Source organism: Sceloporus undulatus, chromosome 3 (genome assembly GCF_019175285.1).
Source record: "Sceloporus undulatus isolate JIND9_A2432 ecotype Alabama chromosome 3, SceUnd_v1.1, whole genome shotgun sequence".
Classification (NCBI taxonomy): Eukaryota; Metazoa; Chordata; class Lepidosauria; order Squamata; family Phrynosomatidae; genus Sceloporus; species Sceloporus undulatus.
Window position 1 is genome coordinate 65,136,733 of NC_056524.1, and position 26,963 is coordinate 65,163,695.

General features: G+C 38.5%; 2 protein-coding genes and 1 long non-coding RNA gene across 4 annotated transcripts in view; 1 reads left to right on the forward strand and 2 right to left on the reverse strand.

The window, feature by feature from the left end:
- Nucleotides 1-3,183: 3,183 nt before the first annotated feature.
- MIS18A (MIS18 kinetochore protein A) lies at nt 3,184-10,945 on the reverse strand. Of its 2 annotated transcripts, XR_006103148.1 has the most exons (6): nt 10,632-10,945; nt 8,941-9,007; nt 7,791-7,913; nt 6,140-6,233; nt 5,958-6,041; nt 3,184-4,166 (listed from the first exon to the last, which is right to left on the reverse strand). XR_006103148.1 is itself a non-coding variant. In XM_042460772.1 (5 exons), the coding sequence occupies exons 1-5, from the start codon at nt 10,828-10,830 to the stop codon at nt 4,086-4,088; spliced, it is 564 nt and encodes a 187-aa protein (XP_042316706.1). In that variant the 5' UTR covers nt 10,831-10,940; the 3' UTR covers nt 3,184-4,085. The 2 variants fall into 2 exon arrangements, 1 of the variants encoding a protein (XP_042316706.1); XM_042460772.1 differs by lacking the exon at nt 5,958-6,041 and having other exon boundaries at nt 10,632-10,940.
- A 1,817-nt stretch (nt 10,946-12,762) lies between these two features.
- LOC121924861 lies at nt 12,763-18,834 on the forward strand. The gene is made up of 3 exons (XR_006102743.1): nt 12,763-13,835; nt 15,884-15,980; nt 17,837-18,834. It is a non-coding gene; the product is annotated as an uncharacterized LOC121924861 (long non-coding RNA).
- Nucleotides 18,835-20,726: 1,892 nt separating this feature from the next.
- URB1 (URB1 ribosome biogenesis homolog) overlaps nt 20,727-26,963 on the reverse strand; it is an 81,366-nt gene continuing 75,129 nt past the window's right edge. Inside the window, 4 exon segments of the mRNA XM_042458659.1 lie at nt 20,727-21,106; nt 22,005-22,589; nt 23,897-24,138; nt 26,168-26,359. Coding sequence (XP_042314593.1) covers nt 20,868-21,106; nt 22,005-22,589; nt 23,897-24,138; nt 26,168-26,359 — 1,258 coding nt within the window. The 3' untranslated portion in view covers nt 20,727-20,867.

Here is a 26,963-nt window from a genome sequence, read left to right on the forward strand (position 1 = left end):
TATAAGTAGCTGTATTAAATATGAGATAAATTCTAATGTCCATACCGTGATACTTTTCCAGAAGGCTGAGGACAGGTTTTGGAAGGCCACAGAGGGCTGCCTTGGTAGGTGGAGGGATAGAAGTACCAATGCCACTTCCCTTTGGCATGGATCTTGGCCTTTAGGACAGTAGATTAACCTACACTTGTTTTTAAGGATCTTACGCATCAGCCTGCCTTCTCCCCTTTAGACCCATTTGATCTTTGAGGCCATCTGGTTGCTCTGGTGCCACAACCAACTACAATTCCCAGAATTCCACAGCATTGAGCCAGGGTATTTGGAGGTGGTGTCAAAGCAGATTACTTCTGTAGTGCAGATGAGGCATTAGAGCCTTTCCTTACAACTTAGGTTATCTGGTTAAAAAGACAAGCTCAAGTTATTTGTGACTTGTTCTAGTGAGCCTCTAACCAACCATGCCACCTTGAATGCAAGATAAAGAGAAAAGAAAGGTGAAAGATAGAGGGGCTGCAAATACAGGACTGATAAAGTATACATTTGGACTTGGTTGGTTTGTTATTTATTTATTTAAGTTTCTGATCCCACAAAGTCTGCTGAAGTTATGGGTTTGCATTGGTAATACTGGTGCCCCTCAAAGCACCCCTTGCATTTGTTTGGGGGAGCAGTGTTGCATCTGGTGGCCACAACCCACATGACTAATATTCCTTCACATATTCCTCTGGCCACATATATGTGAAGAGGGCTTCTATGTATTTAAAAACACTTGACACTAGAAAAGCTACTTTTTCTACACCTCCCAGTTTTCTCCAGCAAACTGGCTGTTAAGTTCTGGGTTATAGCCCCCCAAATCTTTCATGCTCTGCTGTGAATACACACAAAGGCCATTCACATAAAGTCTCCTTAGATCTCTTTTGCATTGAGGACCTCTAGCATATACATCTGGGGTTGAGAGGTTGTGGCTTACCTGAGTATGGCCAACCTGTGTGGCTGTACCTCCCCTTGCATGTTCTTTTATCTGAGCCTTCCTTAGGTCTTGGTGAATGTTTAATTTAGCCATGAATAGTCAATAGGAAATTTGAGATGTGCAAGTATTTAAATGAATTAATGACTGAAAAAGCAGGGGAACATCTTATCCATCCCTTTGCAAGGAGATGCATAATAGAAGCGGCAATCACAAACCACTGTACTTGGTTACAAATTCATTATCTTCCTCAGTGCTCTAACAAATGTACATGTGACCATATCGAAAAACTACGCTTGCAGTGTGATCTCACTTTAAAATGTGTCAACTAGCAGCACTCTTCATGAGCTGCCAAGGTCACAGCATCCCATCATATGGCATTTGCTTTTGTTAATGACTTTAATTAACAGTCTTGCAAGATTTTTTTTTAATCTGTTATATTCAGTTTTACTTTTGAGTGTGATTTATACACATATTTCAAATCTAGTGCTTTTCACCGAATCCAAGGAAAGAATGGTAGAATTAAAATGGAAGGGCTGAGATCTGTCAGCCCCTTCAGCTCCAGGACACTCTTCTGGCTACTTTATTTATTTTATATTTACTTATGTCCCACTTTCCTCCCAAATGGGACCCAAGGCAGCTCACATGAATTAAAAGAACCACTGACAGGCAAGTTGGAAACCACAATTCCTGTCTTTTATTTTTCCTTGTTTTTAATAGTTAATTGTAATTTGTTAGATTTATAGTTTTGTCAGATTTGTTATCCCTAGATAGTTGTTTTAGGTATATAGAAATGTATTGTATTTGCTTGTGTTGCTGTTATTTTTGTTGTGACAATTCTTTTTAAAATGAATTAAAACAAGGTAAATTCCCAGCTCAGCCATGAAACTCAGTGGGTGACCTTGGGCAGGTCACATACTCTCAGCCTCAGGGGAAGGCAATAGCAAACCTCCTCTGAACAAATCTTGCCAAGAAAACCCCATGATAGGTTCAGCTGAGGGCCAGACTTGAAGGCAAATAACAACAAATTTGAACCTAATGAAAAAAAGTTTTAAAACAATGAAAGAAACTACCATATTACTGTATCAGTAAGTTAAAACAATATACAAATATGCAAGCAATGTACAATATACTTTTAGTACAAATTTCCACCATTAGGTAGCATGCCATTATGGTAATGTTCACATGGGATTATCTTTATAATTACAATCTTCAACAAACCTTCCATCGAAAACCACTAATTCTTGAGAGTACTGAGGGTATGAGTTCATTCCGCTCCTTGTTCTGATGCCATTGGTGGGAAAGGTTGTTTCATTTGGAGCTTTGAAATAGGAGCATGAGGAAAATAGAAGTGTTGAATTATAGCCAGAATGGACCTGCCCAGTCAAATTTATTTGGGTTGTTGCAAATGCAAGTTGCCCAAGTTGAAATAATTTCCCCTTGTCATTCACCTAATTTTTCATGAAGTATTTCTAACATGACAGAATTTCTTGGGTGTGATGCAGCAGAAAGGGAATTTTCCTTCTACAACCTGTTCATTTGTTGAAACAACCTCAGGTTGTTTTACAACCCAAATCAGTACTATGCCATACAGGAGGAATACCTTGACCTGTGCTTTAAGATGCCCCCTAAAGACATGTTTGGCTCAAGACTTTTTACTGGTCCCCAACAGTGGATTTTTAAAAACTTTTTAGATTTTGTTTTGCTGCTATATATTTGATATTATAATATAGGTAAGTGGTCTAAGAATTAAATGAGTGCTGAATAATAAAGTTGAGTCATTATTTCCAATTTTATTCACAGTACCAAGATGTATCTTACCAAAACAACTTGGGAACAAACTGTTACAAATGCTGTAATAAATCTGTTAAGTTGCCTTTAAGTTGCCACAGCACCTTTTGTTCTGCAAAAGAAAAAGTAATGTTTGCTTGAGTTTCCAGTTTCATGACACCTATTAATACAGCAATCTATTTTGCAAGGCTTCTCTTAATGAATGGAGGCTGTTTTTAATGTTTGAAGAAAAAGAGAATAGAGATGAAACCATATAATACACCCCAATTAAATGAACAGAATGTTCTACAACATAATAAGAAATCTATGATGACTAACGCCACCTAGGCTATTTGTTACATGAAAACTATTCAGATTTGGCATACTGTTTGAAGCTTCAGATTCTAGAGAATGAGGCAGTTATCAATAAGCACCAAGACTTGCAGTAGAAAATGTCAACTATAAATTCTTGTTTTTATTGAAGTATATACATCATTGTGTATTTACATTTATTCAAGTATCTTGATTCCAAAACAACACTAGAAAACAATCCTTTCTAAATACTAGGTCCACCATAAAATTACAAAACTGAGCTGACGTGCTATAGTTTTTACTACTTTATTTACAAAGATTAAGGGCTAGATCCAATTTCAGTCCCAAATAGAGACAATCCATAGAAATCAATGAGATTTATTGTATAACGGGATTTATGTAAGTGTTGCTTAATAAATCCCATTCATTTTAATGGGTCCACTGTATGTAGGACAAAAAATGAAGTCCAGAATTTCTCACCTGTTCTGGAAGATGTAAATCTTACTCTTCAGTTTTACAACAATGGAAGTAACAATTAAGTCATTTAAAAATTCTGCTTGAGTAAATGATACCTCACATTTTGACACCTTCTATTTTATAACATCTAACTGGAAGAAGACTAAACAGCTGTTATATAGAGAAACTTTAAGTATTACACCATTGATCTCCCAGGCACCCCACCTCTTAGGGATACTGCCTTCTTTGGAAGTTAGTCACATCTTCACTAAATTGACAAAAAAATTGTCAAAAACTATATAAGGAATAGAAAGCAGACAAGAACACTATTTCAGTCATTCAGCAAAAGTTGACATTGTTTTTTTAAGTAAAACATGGTTTTGCAAACAGGATCCCTGAAGACTCTCTTCAGCTCCCCCAAAGTATTTTCCTACCCAAGAAGCCTATATTTTCAACCAGACAGAGACTAGCCACATTCTGTGTTTTTTTTAAATGGATGATTCTTGCTGTGATTCAACTAACTTCCAGGAATAAGTGTTATACCAAAGTTATGTATCGATATTAACATTAGTAATGTTCATGATCTTTTTCAGCCAATGTTGTGAAGAGATGCAAAACTGGATTCCACTACAGATAATCGTTGCTCCAATGCTTTCAATATTGTTTCTGCCTGTTAAGTAAAATAAAAGACCATTTCATTATACATTAGATGTCAATTAAGAAGAGATGACTCACAAATCTTTGATATCTGAAATAAGAACTCTGAAGACTCCTCTGCATGTCATACATACTGAAGGTGTCCACTATATGCCAGATGCTTTCTGTTGAACTGAAAGATCTGTGATCTTTCTGTATGAAAAACCAGGCACTAGTATGAACATACAACAAGAAATAATTTGTTTGCAAACAAGAATCAGATGCAAATAATTCCACCTAAAATGGAGCATCGTAAGAGGGCCACCTACCAAAGATCTCATATGTGGGAATGAGTAATTCTAACAAGATCAGAGATTCCAGCACCTGCTAACTGGACTAAAACTCATGATGGCATTTATAAACCATTTTGGACAACTTTGCCTGAAACAACTAAGAACTGTCAATACAGTGGTACCTCGGGATACGAATTACCCAGCTTACGAATTTTTCGGGATACGAAAAAATCCCATAGGGATTTATTGTTTCGGCTTACGAAGGTTTTTTCGGGTTACGAAAAAACCCCGGCGCTGTTTTAAATGGAGCCGCGGCAGAGCCGCGGCTTTTTCTCCATTAGCGCCTATGGCAATTCGGGTTACGAAGGTTTTTCGGGTTACGAAATTAGCCGCGGAACGAATTAATTTCGTAACCCGAGGTACCACTGTAGTTGATATCCTGCAACTACAAAAAGGATAGAATCATAGAATCGTAGAGTTGGAAGAGACCGCAAGGGCCATCCAGTCCAAACCCCTGCCATGCAGGAAATCTAAATAAAAGCATCCCTCAGGGTAAGAAGTAATGGAATTGCAAAATGACTGAAGTGTTTTTGTGAAGGAGAATATTTTCAGCAGTGGTATGTGGTGTTATTGTAACAATAAACTGAAACCTGACCAAGGAGTCTGTTTTTGTTTTTTGTTTATATTTTAATTAAAACTTGTTTAACTAACAAATATTTAAACCAAACAAATCCCAGCGTTAATCAAACCAGGCTATGGCTAAGATTTCTCTGGATTGTTTCATTTTAGTTTTATGCTTTTGAATCCCTCTTTAACACAAGGTTCAACATATGATCTACAGATATGAATGTTCTTTTTTGTTGTTGAAAATCTCTTACAATGTGATTCGATTTAAACAAACACAAAATAGTACAAAGATGCAAATACAGGTGAGTCCAAGTGGCAAAAAGGGAACTGAATCTCCAACTATGTTAAAGTGTAGGTCTGTGATACATAAAGCCTGTCTCATTTAAACAATGTGCAGAATTTTGCTAATTGTTGTGTTGGAGTATGTGTAATGTATATTTTAATCTGGCTTTAATACTTCTACAAATGATGATGATGTCATTACTGGGTAATATATCTGTGAGCAAAACGTTGATACTGGATAATGCCACCCTGTACAGCATTTAACCATATAACGTGCAACAAATAGGTTTAGCCTCAATTTTTCTTACAGTGCACTTGTGCATGGCTGCCATTTTGAAAAATGGCAGCCATCATCTTCAGGAACCAAATGTGTAATGCCCCCAAAGTTAAAATCTGTTTCATATTTAGCTTGCAAACTTTGTTCCAATTGCATGGTTTTACCACAAAATGCATAATTCTTGCATATTTTCCAGCTAATCCATCGTCCATTGTTTTTTTTTTGAACCCACCAAAAGAATTAAAGTGGAGGAGTAGATGACCACCACTATCCCTGCCACATCTTAACACACTGTTGACAAACAGTCCAAGGCAAACAAGTTTACCTGTTTGGAACTATATTTTACCTGCAGTTCTTCAGATGGTGTATGCAAAAGCTGAACATTTCTTTTCTGCTAACAGTTTTTGTTAGGAAATGCTACTGGTCATGACTATAAGTAAGAGAAATTTTAGGAAAGAATGAACTCTGCATAATACTTCTCATGGAAAAAACAAAAAACAAAATGCCAGCACAGAACAACTATCTTACCCTTTCTAGTGACTCTTCTAAGCTAGCTCGACTTTCAAGGGTGAGAGGCTCCTCATCAATTACAGCTTTCTGTTCCGATGACCCTAGGGTGTAACTTGGACATTGCACAGTTACTATTAGCATCCCAATGACTCAATAAAAGATTGAAAATAAATCAACTGAAGAGTAACTTGCAAGTAAAAGTAATTATGTTTCTAACAGAGATTTGTTGTGTGTCTTTCGACCCTAAGGTGAACCCATCACAGAGTTTTCTTGGTAAGATTTATTCAGACGGAGTTTGCTTTGGTTTCCATCTGAGGCTGAGAAAGTGTGACTTGTCCAAGGTTAGCCAGTGGGTTTCCATGGCTAAGTGAGGATTCAAAATCTGGCCTCCAGAATTGTAGTTCAAGACTCAATTCACTATAACCACACTGGCTCTCTAACAGAGATACAGAACCTAAATCTCCCTATATCAGGAGTGGGAACAAGTGGGGCCCCTACAGATGTTGTTCTACTTTAAGTCCCAGCATTTCTCTCCATTGGCCATGCTTATATGGTCTGCTGGGAGCTGCAGTCCAACATTTTGGAAGGCTACATGAATCCCACCACTGTTCTACATTTTGTTGGGCTACAGTTCCTATCTACCCTAGTCAGTGTGGACAATGGTCAAGGATGTTAGGACTTGCAGTAGAATAACTGAATGACCATATGTTCTCTACCCTTCATGTAACACTAAGGCAAAATTAGGGTATCCAATAACTAAAATGATTGTATTGCATACAAGGAGATTGGCTCCCTCCCAATATTCTATGGCAAATACAAAAGGTCTGCACCACAGGTAAGCACCTGCCAGCTTACCAAGGCAAATCTCCTTCAGAGAAGGGAGGGCTATCTTTATAAGGTGATCATTTTTAAATGTGACAAATGGGGTTCTGGGGTATCCCCAGCACTCAACCAGAGCTTTCCTCTTCAGGCTAGCATGGTACTGTTAAGCCATGTAGCACTGTTTGCACTTTATGGAGAGAGGGGAGATTTCAGGAAGAGGAGAGAAAAAGGATCACTCACCACCCCCAAATCCTCTGGAAAATGTTTCCAGTTGTGTGATATAGTACTGAAGAATTTAGGTTTGGAGATGGCTCCCAGATCAACTGCCAGCCATATTTTATGACTCTTGGGAGGCTACTGAGCGTGATTTGGCTCTGTTGGGCAGGCTTTTCTTCACATATCTGGGGATATTCCATCTACACACAAAACAATTACCACACCTGTATATGGGCACATTTTTCTGGCTAACTGCTAAGGCACAGAACCACCAATTTCAGTGTTAGAATTAGAAGGCAATAGAACTTTGCAGTACCAAGTTAGTAGCAAGTGAACCATGTACAGAAAATTGTCACAGTTCTTGAAAGACTGCTAGATTTTACTAATGAAGTGCAGTAATGACTGAACACCTTCATCTTAATCATACATGTTTTAGTTTCTATCATCCAGAAGGAAAATCTAAATTTTGAAGACTACATATTATGATAATTATAGCCATCTGTAATAAAAATCCTCATTCTGTCTTATTAGCAAAAAGGACTGTAGAGACAGTAAAACTAATAAAATAATAATTATAAAATAATAAGTGTAGAAAAGTATATTTGGCAAACAGAATTCTTGCTTCTCTCACCTGTCTAGGGAGTCAACATTCAAGCAGAATAAATCTCGTTTATAGTCAAGATGCTTTGGGGTACATCTGTAAATGCTTCCAAGTGTCATCTTGCACCCAGTGCAAAACAAGGTTTCAAGAATACTGTAAAGCAAAGTATTTAGATTAGTTTTTAGACATGTTCACATCCTAATTCAGAGATTGCGGAACAAATGAAATAAACATTATCATGCAATAAACGAATTAATTATTGTCCTTCTATATTTTACATATAATATATCTGATTCTCATAAAACCCCTAAGAATGAGATTAGGCTAAGAGACTATGGCCCAAGACAGACAGTCCCTAACCCTAGTACATGTGAGCGGCATAACAATAGTGGCATCCTGTGTACACGGGCGCCGCCATTGATGTAAGCGCCACGCCAGTGCAACCATTCCAGCCCATAGAAACAAACAGGATATGTGGAGAAGTGATGGTTTGTGGACTGCAACTGAAATATTGTAACTGTACACATTTGCTTGTACAGTATGCAACTTTTAAATCCAGTTTTAGCTATCATTTGGCTTTTCCTTTTCATTCCTTTCTAGCCTTGCTTACAGCATACTTAGCCATTCTCAGCAAGTCAAAGCCCTTCCATAACTCAGTCAAATCATGGTGGTTGTCCTCTGGAAACATACTCAATGTCCTATATCAATTAGGATCCAGTCCATCAATTATATGGCATCTATTTAGTAAACAAAACTGAAGCAGTACAAAACATAAATTTGGCAAATGATATAAATGTTCCATAAGATTCCATAAGTAAAAAGCATTTGAAGGGCAATATTTGATCAGGAAAAAAATTACAGTAAATGAGGTACAGCAAAATGGGGAAAAAAATTAGTGTAGTCCAAAAATACTTTTTAAAGCAGTTTTTAACAATGCAAACAATTAAAACAATCAGAAAATCTATCCTTGATTTTAAGAACCAAAGGCCTTACAAAACAGGCCTGTCTTGGCTCAAAATTGATACAGCAAGAATCCCAACACAGTCTCTATTAGTTTGCATAATCATTTTTAAGTAAAAATAGTATTGACCTAAAAATAATGTGTTTTGAACTAGAATGCAACAATCCTGGTACAAGAAAAGTCTCATTTTTATTTTGGCGAAGCTGACTGTTTACTTACCATCCATATTCACCTGCTTGGGTTGACAGTTTTTGTTCTTTGTCCACAGAGACATTGAGGGTGACACCTGCATTTTGAAAGATACAAATCAGGAACAGGATTGTCCTCATATATATAATGAGCTGGTATAGCTTTTTGGTACAGAAAAAAAAGTCTGTACTACACTGAATTTATGAAAACATTTACAGTCCTTCAAGTAGAAAATATCACTTGGCGATAATGGTAACATGTTACAATTTTGTAAAAACAATGCAGTTGTGGCCTAACGGGCTGATACTGGTAGAAAGAAGTAATATTATACCTTGGCATAATGTATCATGTGTACCTTAAATTTTGGATAACATCTATTTTGTTTTATTTTGTAAGATGTTTCCATCCTGGCTTGTATCTGCATCTGTTGAAGTGAGTAACAGCCCAGAAAAGCTTTACCTATAATAAATCTGTAACACGTTGTCTCTCTTATTTGAAATGCTTGGTTCCAGAAGTACTTCGAATGTTGAAGTTCTGGAGGATTTTGGAATATTTGCACATACAGTGCGCCAGCGTCATACATGCGACGGAAGTAACAATGGTGCCCACAGCACCTGCACTATGCCACACAACGTGCTCGAGCCCCATTATTTTCAATGAGGCTCGAGCATATGCGCTATTTGCCTTATGTGTGTGTGTGTGGGGGGGGGTGTAACGGAACCCCCGCTTAAGGCACAAGCGCCCTGTACATAATGAGATATCTTGCAGATGGGACCTACATCTGTGAAGTTAAAGGCTTTCATGGCTGGCATCCACGGTTTTTTGTGGGTTTTTCGGGCTATGTGGCCATGTTCTAGAAGGTTTTCTTCAGAGCATGGCCACATAGAAAACAAAGGTGCCACTGTCTTGGCCATCCATGTGGCCAATTTTTGGAAGGTTTTGGGACTCCAGGTTGAGGGAGGCTCAGTCTGCGTAGTATGTGCTGGTTTGGGCCTTTAAAGCCCTACCTGGTTTGGGTCCAGTTTATCTACAGGACCGCCTTCTCCTGTACAATCTGCCCCAAACACTGGGGGGCGGTTGCTACAGTTTGTAAGAGCCAAGACTGTGGAATGACCAGCCACAGCTAAGCCAGCTGATGGAATATAAAACATATTTGAAGACCCATCTCTTCCGGCAGGCCTATCCAGGCAGTTTGTAATCATGAATTTAAACATGGATTTTACACTTAATTATTGCCCTACGTATTGTCATATAAATATACGCGTATTTTATGGAATGATTGTGTTTTAACTGTGTTGTAACCTGCCTCAAGCTGTGAGGAGAGGCGGGTCAGAAATAAAATAATAATGATTATAATAACAATAATATACAGTCACTGTATATATTATTATTATTATTATTATTATTCAGTGGAAACAGGGCTCCTTGTTGCTGTCCTTGTCGCTTTTTGCCGCTAGGGGAAGGAGGCACTGCCAAAATAACCCTTATGGCCATTGTCACTATGCACCTTGATTTAAGAAAAAGGGGGAGTTATTATGATTTACTCCTCCGCCTCAGGCAGCAAAATGCGCGGGGTCGGCCAAGGCTAGCCTCAGGGCTCTTGCGAAGAAGGGGGCGGGGCCAGCGCGACCGTTATTTATCCCTCATTGAGGGCGCGCGCCAGAGAAAGGGGAAGGTCGGAGTAGGTGTCGCGCGCCCGCGCGTGCGCACTCCCGGCTCACCGTTGAGTAGGATGCAGTTGGCGTCTTCGTCGTTGATCTCCCAGCTGAGCGAGTCTCCAACGGGGCGCTTGCAACCGGAGCACAGGAACACCACGGGCAGCTCTTCCGAACCGGGGCCTTCCTGCTCCCCGGGGCCCTGGGTATCGGGAGTCAACGGGCTCCTCTCCTCTTTTCCCATCCCCAGCGGGACCGCCGCCATTCTCGTTCAAAGCGGCACCGCCTCCTCATACCGGAAATAATTGCCCTCAACGTGGAGCCGCTCTAGGAAGCCCACAGTTACACTCGCTCGCCTCCCCAGAAGGGAGGGGCGGGAGGAGAGAGAAAGAGCGCCGGGCGCAGTGAGCTCTAATGCGCACGCGCACTCCGCCCGCAGTGACGTCAAGCATGTCCGTTGAGGGCGGTATTTCGAACCTCGCCACGTGACCTGAGGGGAAGGCAATGGCAACAAGCTCCCTCTGAAGAATTGTTGCCAAAACCCACCATGATAGGGTCCCTATAAGGCAGAAAGTGACTTAGAGTACACAAGCACAAGCAGCAACCCCTGTTTGAGGGCAGGGAAACATTTCCTTATTATACAGACTGAACAAAATGTCAAAGGTCCACCTATTTTGGAAAGCGTGCCCCCATAAAGACAGAAATGTGTTCCTTCATCGTGTAATCTACACAAATGCGGATGATATGTCAATTATATTATTATTATTATTAAGTTTTACTTATAGAGCACTGTAAATTTACACAGCACTATACAGACAATCAGATAAAAATAGAATGAAATAAAAATAAACTGCCTGAGGCATACACTCTACAAAAAATAATATAAACATATTAATACATATTAACGTTAAATAATAAAATATAGCAGAGAAATACAATGGAAGGGTGCATCTACACTGTAGAAATAATGCAGTGCAGTACCACTTTTAAGTGTTGAAGCTCCGTCCTGTGGAATCCTGGGATTTGTAGTTGTAGAAGATCTTTAAACTGTCTCTGCCAGAGTGTTGGTGCCTCCTCTGTGTGTGTTCTTGTGCCTTCGAGGCATTTTTCACATATGGCGAGGGGTTTCTTGGCAAGATGTGTTCAGACAAGGTTTGCCATTGCCATCCTTTGAGGCTGAGAGAGTGTGACTTGCCCAAGGTCACCAGTGGGTTTCATGGCTGAGCAGGGAACTGAATCCTGGTCTCCAGTTGTTGTCCAGTACTCATCATACCACGACTCCATGCTGCTCTCATTGGCACCTCACAAAAATACAAATCCCAGATTTCTGATTGAGTCATGACAGTTAAAAGTGGTGTCAAATTGCATTATTTCTACAGTGTAGATGCACACCAAGTTAACTGAAATCAATACTTTCATTTGGTATTTCAGTAGAACACAGATTTGTTAATACAGATTGAGTTTCCCTTATCTGGAATTAAGAATATTTGCTATTGGTGGTCAGCATCTGTTGGCAACGGAGCTGACTTTAAACTAAGAGTCATCTGCCTCAGGTGTCAGATACTTTGGGGCCAGCAATAGCAATGGGCCAGCCTTGAACTCCTGCAAGTAGCCTGTTGCCCTTGGATGCTGTGTGTGCAGGACTAGGAAAGATGGGTAAAAAGTAACAAAATGAATTTCAACATGGAGAAATGTAAGGTACTACCCTTAGGCAGAAAAAATGAAATGCACAGATATAGAATGGGGGACACCTGACTTAACAAGACAACATGTGAAAGGGATCAAGGAGTCCTAGCAGACCACAAGTTGAACATGAGTCAGCAATGTAATGTGGCAGCTAAAAAGGCCAATGTGATTCTAGGCTGCATCAATTGGAGAAATTTAGGGAGCTGGGTATGTTTAGCCTGGAGAAGAGAAAGTTAAGAGGTGATATGATAGCCCTGTTTAAGTATTTGAGGGAGTGTCATATTGAGGAGGGAGCAAGCTTGTTTTCTGCTGCTCCAGAGACTAGGACCCGGAGCAGTGGATGCAAGCTACAGAAAAAGAGATTCCACCTCAACATTAGGAGGAACTTCCCAACAGTAAGAGCTGTTTGACAGTGAAACTCATTCCCTCAGAGTGTGGGGGAGTCTCCTTATTTGGAGGTTTTTAAACAGAGGCTGGACAGCCATCTCAGGGGTGCTTTGATTGTGATTTCCTGCATGGCAGAATGGGGTTGGACTGGATGGCCCTTGTGGTCTCTTCCAACTCTATGATTCTAGGACACAGGACACTGCCTGTCACTAATGCTGAACGTAAATTCAAATTCATATCTCACTTATGTCTGTTCATTTATTTGGAGTTGAAGGGGGGGAGTGCTATTCTTTTTTTTTTTTTTTTCAGGCACCAAAATGTCTTAGACTGGCCTTGTCTGACATTTTTAACACTTCAGCTAATGGCTGGAGGAAATCTTGTTAGTCAGTTGCAGCAAAACAAGAGAGGCCATGGCATATTATAGACTAGAAAACTGCTCTGGCGTAAGCTTCCATTCATGTCCCTCAAATGCATGAAGTATTAGTCTCAGATGGGCTGGTTGTTGTTGTCTATGACTTATGGTGACCCCAAGACACGGGGCTTTCTTAGCAAGATTTGTTCAAAGGTTTGCCATTGCCTTCCCCTGAGGCTGAGAGAGTGTGACTTGCCCAGTGGGTTTCATGGCCAAGCTGGGAATTTAACGCTGATCTCCAAAGTCATAGCCCAATGCTCAAACCACTACACCACACTAGCTCTCAAGTATATATGTACACACTCACATGTGCACACATTGAGAGAAGAGGAATTGTAAAGTGGCTTGAAACAAAACTGAAATGCAGAAAATACAGAAAGTAATAATTAGCTAAATTAGCTTGGCTAAAGTGCTTTTTCATTGCTAACTTTACTCTATGTTATGGATAACAAAGGTGAACTATAGCTTGCACTGTACTTAGGGGAGGGATGATAGGGTGTCCTTTGGCACCAGGCAGCTGTTGTTTGCAGCAGACATGAAGGTCAGACTGAATAGTTCTGGTATCTAAGCATGGCCTGTCAAATAAAACATTATTTACACAATTATACAGCCTCAAGTAGGGTTTAACATTATTGTGTGCCAGGGCAGAGTTTTGAGCTGCCTGGGATGTACTATCAAAATGGCTAACAGGACGAATATATCCGATTATATTTGGTCTTATGAATATTACATGGATTATTTAGATCCCATTCCAGTTGATGCAAGCAAGCTAAAGGCCAACAGATGTAAGTAGCTTTCTTTTCTCCATCTGTGAAGAAATATGGTAAAAGAATAACTAAAATGAAGTGTAGAGTTGAGAGACATAGCTGTGTAAGTCTTGAGTATCAGGATGCAAGGGAATCTTGTAGCACCTTGGAGAAGAACTCGTAGCATAAGCTTTCGTAGGTTTGGTCTACTTCTTGAGAAAGTAGATAGTCTCAAAGGTGTTCCAAGATCCCTTTGCACACTGAAATGAAAATGTAGACCCTTCTGATTTATTTGTTTTCTTGCAGAGCTTGGTGACTACAGACTAGAAAGGGTTCAATCCAGGAAAACTGGAAATGCAGCAAAAGATCCCATCACCTAATGCTAAACCATTATAGTCTAGATCTATTTCTCCCCCCTCTCCTAAATTATCTGAAGTGATAGCATCAAGGACCATTGTCCTTCAAATTTACATGATGGATGCTGGTATCTTCGTTCTTCTTCTGCAACAGCTCTTTGTGGCTATTCTAACTTACCATGCATATGGAAACCTATTTCTGCATGCAAATCACTTCTTTAGGTTGGAGATACTGTATTTATGTTAAACAATCCATGTTGATTTTTGTGGGTTTTTCAGGCTATGTGGCCATGTTCTAGAAGAGTTTATTCCTGACGTTTGAAGATGCCAGCCACAGATCCTGGCAAAATGTCAGGAATAAACTCTTTTAGAACATGGCCACATAGCCCGAAAAACCCACAAAAATCTATGGATGCCGGCCATGAAAGCCTTTGACTTCACAATCCTTGTTGACATTCAGTATCAGATTAAGTATCCAATCAATGCAAAAATCCAAGTGGGTTTGGTAAGACTGGTTTCTTTATGGGCATTCATTTTTCTGGACTGTAAGAATATTAACCATTTTTAAATTTTCATTATTTTCATTGGACTGGATCCAGAGTTGCAGTGCAATCTTTTACACATCTCTTTAGAGTTGAAAAGAACATATGCTATGACTGCATCCACACTGAAGAAATAATCCAGTTTGACACATTTTTAGCTGCCATGACTCAAAGCTATGAAATACTGGGAATTCTAGTTTGTATGGGCGCCAACGCTCTCTGAAAGAGAAGACTAAATATCTCACAAAACTATAATTCCCAGAATTCCATAACATTCAGCCATGACAGTTAAAAGTGGTGTCAAACTGAATTATTTCTGCAGTATGGATGCAGCCTCAGGTTGCGTTAAAAGAGAGGTAGGGATTGTCTGGCCCTCCAGTTGCTATTGGATTGCAACTCCCAGCAGCCATACACAGCATAGGAATTAGTAAAGAATGCTGGCAGCGACAACCTCATAATCCCCAGCTCTGAGCATTGCAATGTTAGTCATGCTTAGAGTAAATGCATTGAAATAAGTGAGCCTTAATTTAGTCCTATTGTAATGGGCCTATTCAGAGTATGATTAAGTTGTGCTCCAGCTTAGTGTTTCTGTTACAGAATGACTATCCATTAGAATATTTGTAGCTTCCTTTTAATCTTTCTTACAATAAAGTATTATTGTTGCATAAGGAAATACAACTAAAAGAGTTGACTAATAAAAAACCATTGAAACAAGGCAAAAATATATGTAAAAAAAAAAAAAAAAAAAAAAGAATATTTGAATATATTTAAACTTTGTTTTAAATAGCAATTAGACTCTTACTGAATATTACATTTAAACAGATTCTTTAGACCACATCCTTTAAACACATCTGAATGAAGTTAATTAAACATTTTGGTTTCCATTTGAAATTCTATTTTTTTCAAAGCAGCATTAAAATGTTTCTTTATCCAGTGGTATAAAGACTCCAGTGCAGATTAAGGAGACCATCGATTCAATGATTTAAAGCAATGTATTGGGGCAGAGAGCTGGGAGGATTTAGAGAACAGCCAACAATGCTGCACTCCCAATCTCTCCATCTCAATTTCCTATGGCCTATGTGCAAGAAGTATTTTTTTCTTCCATGAATATAGCATTAGAGTAAGAAAAAAATATTAAAATATTCTAAAAATTTATTAGATTTATCATCATCACATTTCCTTTTAACAGATTCAATTGTCATTGCTTTTTGGATTGGGCTAGCTTCTTTTGTGGCATTTCTCTTCTTGATTTTGTTCTACATGTCTCAATCTGATTCTACAATTAAGTAAGTGTTTTTATTGTATTGTATTGTATTGTATTGTATTGTAGTGTCTGTTTGCACACACCCCAAAAATGACTTGCAAGGGGAGAAGTGCTTGTTCCTGTCTTCATCAGCCAGGGTTTATGAAGCCTGGAACAATAATCTGTACTTTCCAAAGTGGACAGTGGTGTTCATCTGGATGAGTATGTAATGAGATCTTGTAACACCTTTGATATGGAAAGGTTTGAAGTCTACTTCATCAGATGCATCTTTTTTTCTCATAGTGGTAGAATTTAAAGGTAAGCCATGTTAGTCTGTAGAAGCAGTATGTAGAGAGATCTTGTAGTACCTCTGAGACTAACTAAAGAAAGAAGTTGGTAGCATGAGCTTTTGTAAATTTAAGTCTATGAAAGCTCATGCTGCCAACTTCTTTCTTTAGTTAGCCTCAAAGGTGCTACAAGATCTCTCTACAATTTTTTTTCTTACAGCTAGTCTCAAAAGTGCTACAATGTCTTTTTGCATATCAAACGTTTATGCTTTTTTAAGGTAATGCATGAAATGCATATTGGCCAATGGCCTTGATATATTTTCTGTGTCACTTATTAGGTTCATTCATTTCAAATTATATAAAGCATGGCCTTTTAAAATTAGACAATAGCCAAGGAAAACCAAGTAACAAACTACAAGAAAAGGTGCTGGGAAGTATCAGCTCAACAGTGTAGAACCTGTAACATGAAAACATGGGAGGAAAAATATATTTGCTTATATCAGATAGGAATCACACAGCTCTCCAGATGTTGTTGGCCTGGTACTCCCAGTATTCCTTACTGTGGGTTGTGATGGCTATGACTAGCTTGTGGGTCATGTAATTCCCACTTCTGGGTTACAGCATCTTAAGCCATCTTAAAAACTGGCCCATTGAAATCAGTCGGATTTAAATAAGTCACAATTACTTTTGGATCCATAGATATCAATGGGTTTACCCAATATACATAACACGAGATATGGGTAAGTTCTGGGTCCAACCTGCTGTATTTATTTCATGCAAGGCATTAGCTACTTAGACTGAGAGCCCGTACAGACAGGCCAAAATAATGCTGCTTCGGGTCACTATAGAGATATGCTGTTTAAATGATGTCTGCATCCTAAGAGTCCGGAAGCCTCACCAAAGCCACACTCCAGTCCTTAGGCTGGCTCTCCAGATGCCATTGGACTGCAGTCCCCATCAGCTATAAGTAGCATACCTGACAGCGGTGGATAAATGAATAGAAATAACAGTCACATAACATTTAGAGGGCTAAGACTTTCCATCCCTATAGCAAAAGGATAGATTAGGCTCAAAATCACATTTAGCCAATTCTGTGGGTGACTTTGGAGTAATCACCAGTTCTCAGCATAATCTACCTCACAGGTTTGTTGTGAGGTAAAAAGGGACAGAACCATATACACTCATCCCTCCATATTTGAGGATTTGATTATTCACGGATTTTATTAATATGTTCTCTCTGGAAATATCTAGGTCCTCCAGCCCAACTCTATGGTCAACGTTTAACTAAAAAGTTGCACTGAAAGACCTAGAGATTCCTACAGAGAATTCTCTACTAGGCATTCATAGCTCCTCCAGGGTAGTTCTATATTCAGAGTCTGTCTGTTGCACTGGAGGACCTAGAGATTCCTAGAGAGGTGTCCTCTCAGGAAAAATCATGGTGTTTTTGTTATTTGCGGTTTTTCCATATTCACGGGTTCTTGTGCCCCTAACCCTAGTGAATATGGAGGGACAAGTGTATTGCATTTTGAGCTCCTGCTGAACTTCTGCTGTGATATTCTGTAAATTATATTTTATGGGTAGTCAATAATGTATTAACTTTATTTGTTCACAGGAATGGAAGACTAGAGAAAAGATATCCAAGGAATTATTCAAAAAAATATCCATCAAAATCTTGGAACAAACCATGATAGACCAACTTTAGATGATTCTCAAGTTGAAGAAATTGAAAGCATCTGTACAAACAGTAGGTCACCATGTCATAATCTGAACAATATGGTTTGAGCCTGCATCTCAACTAAATATACACAACAATCTATTACACCATAGGTTGACTAGAGGGAGCTTCCTTAGGAACATGTAATCAATTTAGAATACTTGTTTAATAACAAAAATTGCTAAATGAACACAATCAAATAGTTACCTCAGATGTAATGTACAGTGAAATGACTATTTTCAAAATTGAATCAGAAACAGAGGGTTCAGAATAAGTATATCAGTAATCACTAATCGCTCACAGAAGAGATATTAGCAATTTCTTAGGTATTTGCACAATTGTAACTTAAGACATTGTTTTAAAGTTTTGTATAATGTAATTTGTACATGGCAGACTATCCTAGAAATAGTTGATTGTACCTTCCAATTTATTTTCAAAACATAATACCTACCATTAAAGAAAAAAATGTTGATGGGGATTTTTTTTTTACTGGAACATGCTGCATTTTCCCTTGGTTGTTAACATCTTAATTTTTAAATTTACTTTTAATTTTAATATAGTAGTTTCATTGCTTTTAATATTGCTTTTAGTTGTATTCTGAAATATGTAAATAAATGATCCATGTGTTGTTCTGGACTTTTGTAAAAACATGTGTTTAGTATAGAAATTAACGTAAGTATTGTCACCTGAAAACTCATGCAGCCCCTTCAGTGACAATTCATGCCCATTATGCAAGGTTCCCAATTCATATGCTGAGAGATTCTTTACAGCACTTTATTAAATCTTGCAAGATTGAGTACAAACGCCTGAAGAGTGTGAAGAGTTACAGTATGGTTATGTGATATATAGTATACAGTACGAAATAAGTGATCTGTTGAGAGCAGATAGAGCACAGAATACTGGGGATGACTAGGGATTGGCTGAGTATTTCAGTGGAATTTTAAAAAGGCTTCATGACTGTTAATGCCCTGATGGTGAAATGGTTAAATGCCAGTACTTCATGCTCTCACTCACAAACCACAAGGTTGTGAGTTCAATACCAGCCAGTGTTCAGGGTCGAGTCAGCCTGGCATCCTTTCGAGGTCGACAGCTTGTTGGGAGCAATTAGTTTACCCTTGTAAACCACTGGGCACTGATAAGCAGTATAGAAATGTATTTGCTATTGCTATTTCTAATTAATTATAGTCAATTTAGAGTAAGAGTCAGTTGATTATAGAGAGTGGACTCTGTGAGTGAGTTTGAAGAAGATAATTAGCATAATTGTATAAGCATATAAGTAACAGTAAGAACTAAAACAGTAAGAACTAAAACACTATGCATTTGAACAAGTAATTATGAATAGGTTTAATGTTGTTGCTGGGTGCCATCAAATCAATTCTTACTTATGGTGACCCTAAGGCACATATATCATAGGGTTTTCTTGGCAAAATTTGTTTAGAGGGGGTTTGCCATTGCCTTCACTTGAGGCTGAGAGCATGTGACTTGACCAAGGTCATCCAGTGAGTTTCATGGCTGAGCGAGCAATAAAACCCTGGTCTCCAAAGTCAGAGTCCAACACTCAAACCACTAGTGTTCTTTTGTTAAATTATTTTGTATTCAAACACACACACAAAGCCTTTGGGGTCACTATACTAAGATAAAGTTACTGATAAATTCAGGCAGAGTGATGACAGTAGTGGAAAAAGTAGCAGTCCCCACAAGGCAAGAACTGGTGAGACTAAAATGGTGAAGGGTCTGGAAACCATGCTCTATGAGGAATGACTTAGGGAACTGGGGATGTTTAGCCTGGGGAAGAGAAGGTTAAGAGGTGATATGATAGCCCTGTTTAAATACTTGAAGGGATGTCATATTGAGGAAGGAGCAAACTTGTTTTCTGCTGCTCCAGAGACTAGGACCCAGAGCAACGGATGCAAGCTCCAGGAAAAGAGATTCCACCTCAAAATTAGGAGGAACTTCCTGACAGTAAGGGTTGTTTGACAGTGGAACAAACTTCCTCAGAGTGTAGTGAAGTCTCCTTCTTTAGAGGTCTTTAAAAGGAGGCTGGATGGACATCTGTCGGGGATGCTTTGATTTAGATTTCCTGCATGGCAGGGGGTTGGACTGGATGGCCCTTGCGGTCTCTTCCAACTCTATGATTCTATGACTCCACTTATTAGTGTTACGCAAGAGCTGATAAAAACTGAAAACAGATGCCTGCCTATTCATCCCATCCTACCCTCCTTACCCCTGTGTAGTGTTTAGATTGGAAGACCTCTGAAACAGGCTAGCACTCTGGCATCAAGTGTTCAACAATGTATTTGGTGTGTGTGGGGGGGGGGAGGCTTCGTATCACCAAAACTCTCTAAATACAGTGTTATCACAGGAAAACTGTTTTGTGTACTAAAGATTTTGCAACATATATCCTTGTGAGGTCAATATAACTTATTTGTGCACTGGCTATATTTGACAATACCCGGGCCATCTCAAACAAGAGATTAATAATGTCTCATAATCAAGTAGAAATTTCTGACTGAACATCCAATGAAATGAACATTGCTGAAGACCTCAGCCTCATTCACTTCCATGAAGCATGAGCTAGATAGGTTCATTACGGTTTATAACTTACACCAACAAACATGTTTACATTAATAATTACTACTAATTGTAAATACACAGAAGAAGGCAACTACAGACTAGCACTGTAGATTGGTCTATGCTATGCTTTTGTAGCAGCCTTAACTTCCAAGTGGCCAAGCATGTCAAAACATAACATAAAAATAGCCTTGAAATCCAGCTTTGACAAATTCTGTAAAAATTAATAGAAAATATTTATTTTTTAAAAAGATGTAAAAAATGTACAGCATCATTCTAATGTAGGTTCTGTATAAAAGATAAGTTATAAATACTAAAGTTATTTCCTGTAGATTTTCCACAGAATTTTAATTAATGATTAGACAGCACAACAGATACAATGGCTAGGACTGAAAAGTGTGGTAAAAATTAGCAGAGAGTAAAGGTCTTTGCATAGAGAAACCACTGGTTCTTCACATTTCCACATTTCTTGATCATTGTTTTGCTTCCTATCTGTTGCTCCACATACCAATTTAATGTGATTTATGAACATGTCTGGTTGTTTTGCTCCCAGCCAAATGTCTCCAATGTAAACAGAAGTGAGGAACATTCCTGCAGCTAGAAAATTTAAAAAAGACAGTCAAAATTAATGTCTAGTTTTTACCATTGATTTTTATCCTTTATTTATTACTATTTAAAATATTTATAGCGCACCCTACATCAAAAGATCTCTGTGTGGTTCACAAGTAACATTAAAACAAGTTAAACAGATTAAAACAATAAAAATAATTTAAGTAAGATAAAAACATATTAAACATCACAATTAGTTAAAACACATTGCATATTTTATATAACAGAGTTCCTATTATGTTTTTCACAACAGGAACTTATTTTGCTCTCTCAGTCCACTCCTACATTTCTTAGTTTTATGGAATAGAAAGATGTATATGTAGAGAAAATCAAGCCTGAACTCTCCCCTAGGCTGCATCTGCATTTTAGAAATAATCTAATTTGACACTACTTTAACTGCCATGGCTCAATGCTACGGAATTTTGGGAACTGTAGTTTGTTGTGGCACCAGTGCTCTCTGTCAGAAAAAGTTAAATGTCTCACAAAATTACAGTTCCCAGAATTCCACAGCTTTCAGCCATGGCAGTTAAAGTGGTGTCAAATCCGATTATTTCTGTAGTGCGGATGCAGCCCTAGAAGCCAAGATGACTAAACTGAGACTGCTGTACTTTGGCCAGATGAAAAGACATGTCTCACTGGAAAATACAATAATGCTTGGTAAGGTAGATGGTAGTAGGAAAAGAAGATTACATTCCAGATAGTTAAGGAAGCCACATTCCTGAGTCTGCAAGACAAGAGCAGGACTGTTGATGAGAGAGTTACCTAGAGATCTCTCATTCATGGGTCACCATAAGTTGAAGTCGACTTGATGGCAATTAACAACAACAAAAAACAACTTATAGCTTTTATTCTGATGTCTTGCTGAAAGTAAAGTAAGTTACAGTACCTTTCTTCATTGTGTCCTCCTCTGCCATTGAAGAAAGGCAGAACTTTCTCACAATCCCATGGAAATCCTTTGTGTTCAAATCCTGAAAATCTAGTAGATGAAGCATGGTATCATTGAGGAGAGAAAGATCACTCAATTCCACAATGTTGTCTTCAGTGGCACTCCAAATGCTGTTGTAAATCTTAAATATATCACTTCTTAGCATTTCATCTTTAAGAATCTCCTCTACCACAGTGCTATTTTGCAACACATTCTTTTTAAGCCACTTGAATGTTAAAAGTACATTTTGTACATTGAGGATACTGTCAATGTGGGACTTCACAAGCCATCTGAATACTAAGTAAGCAATCTTACATGAAAGAGTAGGGTTGCTATAGCTGTTCTGCTCTTTTGGATACTTTACTGACATGTCAAGAAACACAGGTTTCCACTGGACAAGTATAGATCTTAGAACTGATTTGCATTCCTCTAAATGTAATTGTTTCCACTCAGATGCTGTTTCTGTTTCAATTAGATTCTTTTTCTGAGCAAGCTGAGATAATGTTCGAAAAGGCATCTCTGGTTTGTTTTTTTCTTTAATATTTTCTGTACAGAAGAAAGAAAAAGAAAAAAAAAGGTAACACCTCATATATAATAATTTAGAAAATGAAAAGAGGGAATTGTTTTGGTGAGAAAGGGAATAAAAAATGAAAAAGCTAGTAGTGAGGCAGAGAAGCACGGATTTAAGAGAATACTGTTACACAAAACCACCTTCTAGTGGACTGTGGTTGTAACACAGAAAAATGACTAAATAGCAACAAGGTCAGTATCCCAACATATCATCAAAAGCCGAAATAGGAGATAATATCTATCTTGAGGCCACTAGAATTCCACAAATTTACATCAGCCAAAAATACTTAAATAAAATGTTGTTATTCCTTTTACAATAGCAGAAGCAATGCAAATAATATTCCTTCAAAAATAGCAGAAGCAATGCAAACATTGCTCAAGTATTTCTTAGAAAGAAGCTTTAAAAATGAGAAGGCTCTTTTTATTTAACTGAAACAGCACTGCTCTTATGCTGGATTGACATAAACTGGAAAATTGCATTAGTCTGCCTACAGTGCTTTCTCAGTCATCCCTCCCTCTCATTAATGTTCAAACAGGAAGAAAGTGATTAGTTAGAGTATCTAAGCTGATGAGATAAGCACTACAATTACAAGAACCACCATTCCCATGAGCTTTGTTTTCTTTCAAGAGTAAATGCCAATGATGTTCAATCCCATTTTCAACTTTAAACTAAAATATGGGGTAAGAGGACATGCTACCAAATGAGAAAATGCAGTCAGAGAGGAACTGCAGAGAGGAACACAAAGCAACCCAAGTTTAATCTTTTGCACAAATTAAGAAGCAAACACTTTCCCCACCTACATATATGCACTGGGCTCTGTGTTCTATAGAGACCCACAAAATGGAAGGGAAACTGATTCTAAGAATTATCTGTAAGAGCAGGTTCTGACTTTTTGGTTATTTTTTCTCAGCATCTGTGAAATCTAAAGACATACATCAATCGGGAACTTAAAGTGTCCAAGCTTAGAAAGGCCTTAATAAGCTCATAAAGATCATAATGCATCACACATGTAAAGTGGTGGCAATGTCAGGTAATAAGAATTCATTTAAACATTTTCAGGAATGTTTTAAAAACATGTAAAGAATCATATAGTGAGACTTACAATCCTATTGTTTATATTATGCACAATATTAAATAAATAAGCATAGCTTCAAATTTTACTGATTTTCCTTTCCTTTCTAGTATTGATTATTTAAGTTTCTGGCTCCTAGAAATTCTCAGAAGTATTTGCTTTGATAGATAGAATTCAACAGAAAACAAATCGCTTATATTTAGAACTTACTAAGCAAGTCTTTAGTTTGATACTGTTGTGCAATTATCTGCAGATCATTTTGAAGTTCCACATCTTTGCTGATGATGCTCCATTTGTGCAAAAGCAGCAAAACATCTTTGTTTGACAGGACATGCTCATTTACAGTAAATCTGCCCATTTCTCTGAAGGCTTCAATGACCAGAATGCGGTATTCTAATACAGAACTCAATGTGCTGAAAAACTGGATCAGGTTAGGAAAATCCAAGTTGACCCTGTTTGGCAAAAGAAAGAGGGGAAAAATTAAAACAGTGTGTGTATCTATCTGTCTATAACGGATGTGGGCAAAATACAGCCCATTGCATACATACAGCCTCCAAGATTCCCTGTGGGGTACTTTTTTGTCCCCATATGGCTCAGTAGCCCCCTGGCACCAGTCAGAGGAGTGTTCAGATGGGCCTTTTTTTGAAAACAGGAAGTGACCATCTAGTCAAAGGTTAAAGAGGTCCAAAAATAAAGCAAGATGGCCCTAGGACTTCCAGAGGCTTGAGACTGCTATTGGACTATTTTGGTGGGACGGGAATGGCTTCCTATGGGGAGATAGGAGGCACAGGATAGACAATGCAGGACGTGATCATATGGGATTTGCCCTATAGCTGCCAACCCCTGGTCTACACACGCGCCCACAGGGTCTAACACTGTTCGACTCAAACAAAGTCACTTTTTTATTAAATAACTGTTGTTATGAAGGAAGTGATGGTTATACAGTGGTGCCTCGGGTTACGAAATTAATTCGTTCCGCGGCCGCTTTCGTAACCCGAAAAGCCTTCGTAAGCCGAATTGCCATAGGCGCTAATGGGGAAAAGCCGTGTTTCGTGCGAAAAAGCCGAAAAAAGCACCAAAAATTTTCTTCGTATCCCGAAAAAACATTCGTAACCCGGCACAATGATTTCCTATGGGATTTTTTCGTATCCCGAAAATTTCGTAACCTGGGTATTTCGTATCCCGAGGTACCACTGTATTCTCGCCCATCCCAGACAAAACAAGAAACCGAGGTAATAAATTGGAGCAAAAAGAATATACAGTCAGCTCTCCACATTCGCAAGGCTTAAGGGATGTGGAAAAATGGGGTAAAACTATGAATTTGGAAAAACTGTGCATAACTCCCCCCCCCCCCGAGGCCAGTTCAATGGACAAGTGGGTGGGAGAAAACAAGCAGGCGAACGTACTCTTCTTCTTCCCCTGCCCCTTTCCCAATAGGATAGCTGTCTTCTTCAGGCAGCTATACCACCAGGAAAGACACAAGGGGGATTGATCCTCCTCTTCTGCCCCTTTTCCAGATGGGATAGCTGCCTTGGGAAGGCAGCTACCCCACTGAGAATGACACAGGATTGGTGTATGCACCCCTCCTGGCTGCTCCCTCCCTTTGAAGCTTTTTTCTCCCAAGTTTAAAAGCCTGGGAGGGAGGAGGAGGAGGAGTGTGCACGCACATGGCCTTGGCCTCGTGAATAATCAAAACCACAAGTGTCAAAGCCACAAATGTGAAGGGCCAACTGTAGTGAAATAGGTACACTACTGAGCACACTCATTCTGTTTTATCAAAGTGCAGGTTTGCGATAGTAGATTTTCTAATAAAACAGTTCATATGCTGGTTGTAAACCAGTAACTAAGCCAGTGTCACAGCTTTTGAAACTACCACTTTCTGCTATGAAATAGTAATAGTATGTACATTTTTATCAGTAAACTCAGCATTCTCTAAGTGGTTTAAAATCTGAACTAATTGTCCCCAACAAGCTGCATACTCATTTTACCAATCTACGAAAGGATGGAAGGCTGAGTGGAGCTTTGAATCCCCGGGTTTGAACTCACAATCCTGTGGCTGCTGTACCAACATTTAATTACCATGCCACCAGGGCGGCAAGCCTTCTAGTCACCACTACATCCCTATTCAATTATTCTGAGAAGTCACAGACTGAAAAAATTACTTCAGCAGAGCTTTCTCATAACTCAACAAAATGTTTCAGCATTAAGGCCATCTTGATTATATTTAGAAACAAAAACAAACACGGAATACCAAAGGCAGGGTCTCACTGAACACAGCACTGCTTAAGCCTTGGAAAGATAGCTTTGATTCAGCCAGACCATTTCACAATTTTCTAGATAAGCCAATTTAAAAAAAAAGGGTTTGCTGCCATACATAACAAAGGGTTAATTATCAGAGATTGCAAGAACTTAAGACAATATGAAAACTTTTAATGTTGTGGCAATACAACTGCGCAGTGCTTTTGAAAACAGGATACTTACCGAATGTGTTTAAGAAGTGTGATCAAAATATGGAGAAATTCACTGATAAACTGAAGAGGAAGGAATTTCTGATTTGCTTGTAGCTGTTTTTTGCAAGGTACTCCAAGTGACTTTCGCTTATCTCCCAAATTCGTTACCCAAAGATTATGGACTAAGGAGATTACATGATTTAACACCTTGTTTTCTAAAAACCTAGGAAGTTTACAAATGAAAAGAAGGATAAATTTCTTATTCAAACATTCATTTTGTTTTATTTATATATACTTATATATTTGCATACTAGATTATTTGTTTATTTATTTCATATTAAAGGGAATTTTTGAAAGTACTCTAGTTTTATCTGCCTTCAACAATGCCAGCCTCAAGAATCTAACTGCACAAAACATTATCTTTTTATTTTACCTTAACCAATTGAGAGAGAAATTAGAATTAAAAAGCAATGCATAAAACCCACAAAAGAATGCTGACGATCACTTATGCCCCTGATTCTGCAATCTCAACCTACATTTGTATACAGGGGATACGTGGTATCCACTGGGGTTTGGTTTCAGGTTTCACACACACATGTGAATACTCAAGTCCCATTAAATGCAATGGCACAGTAAGATGGTGTATAAAATGTATTTTGATTTTGCCCTTGTAACAAGCTGGGTACTCATTTTAATGACCTAAGAAAGGATGGAAGGCTGAGTGGACCCTGGAGCCCTGCAATATTAACTCACAACCTTGTGGCTGCAATACTGGCATTTAACCATTGCACCACCAGGTATCTTAGTGTACAATCTAAAAGGTGCTG

Excerpts from the sequence above, each read along its gene's own strand:
- MIS18A (XM_042460772.1), bottom strand. The coding sequence starts at position 10,830 with ATGGCGGCGGTCCCGCTGGGGATGGGAAAAGAGGAGAGGAGCCCGTTG. Across the intron at positions 9,008-10,631 it reads CAACTGCATCCTACTCAACG|GTGTCACCCTCAATGTCTCT; the intron begins GTGAGCCGGGAG and ends TTCAAAATGCAG. Across the intron at positions 7,914-8,940 it reads CAAGCAGGTGAATATGGATG|TATTCTTGAAACCTTGTTTT; the intron begins GTAAGTAAACAG and ends TTTGCTTTACAG.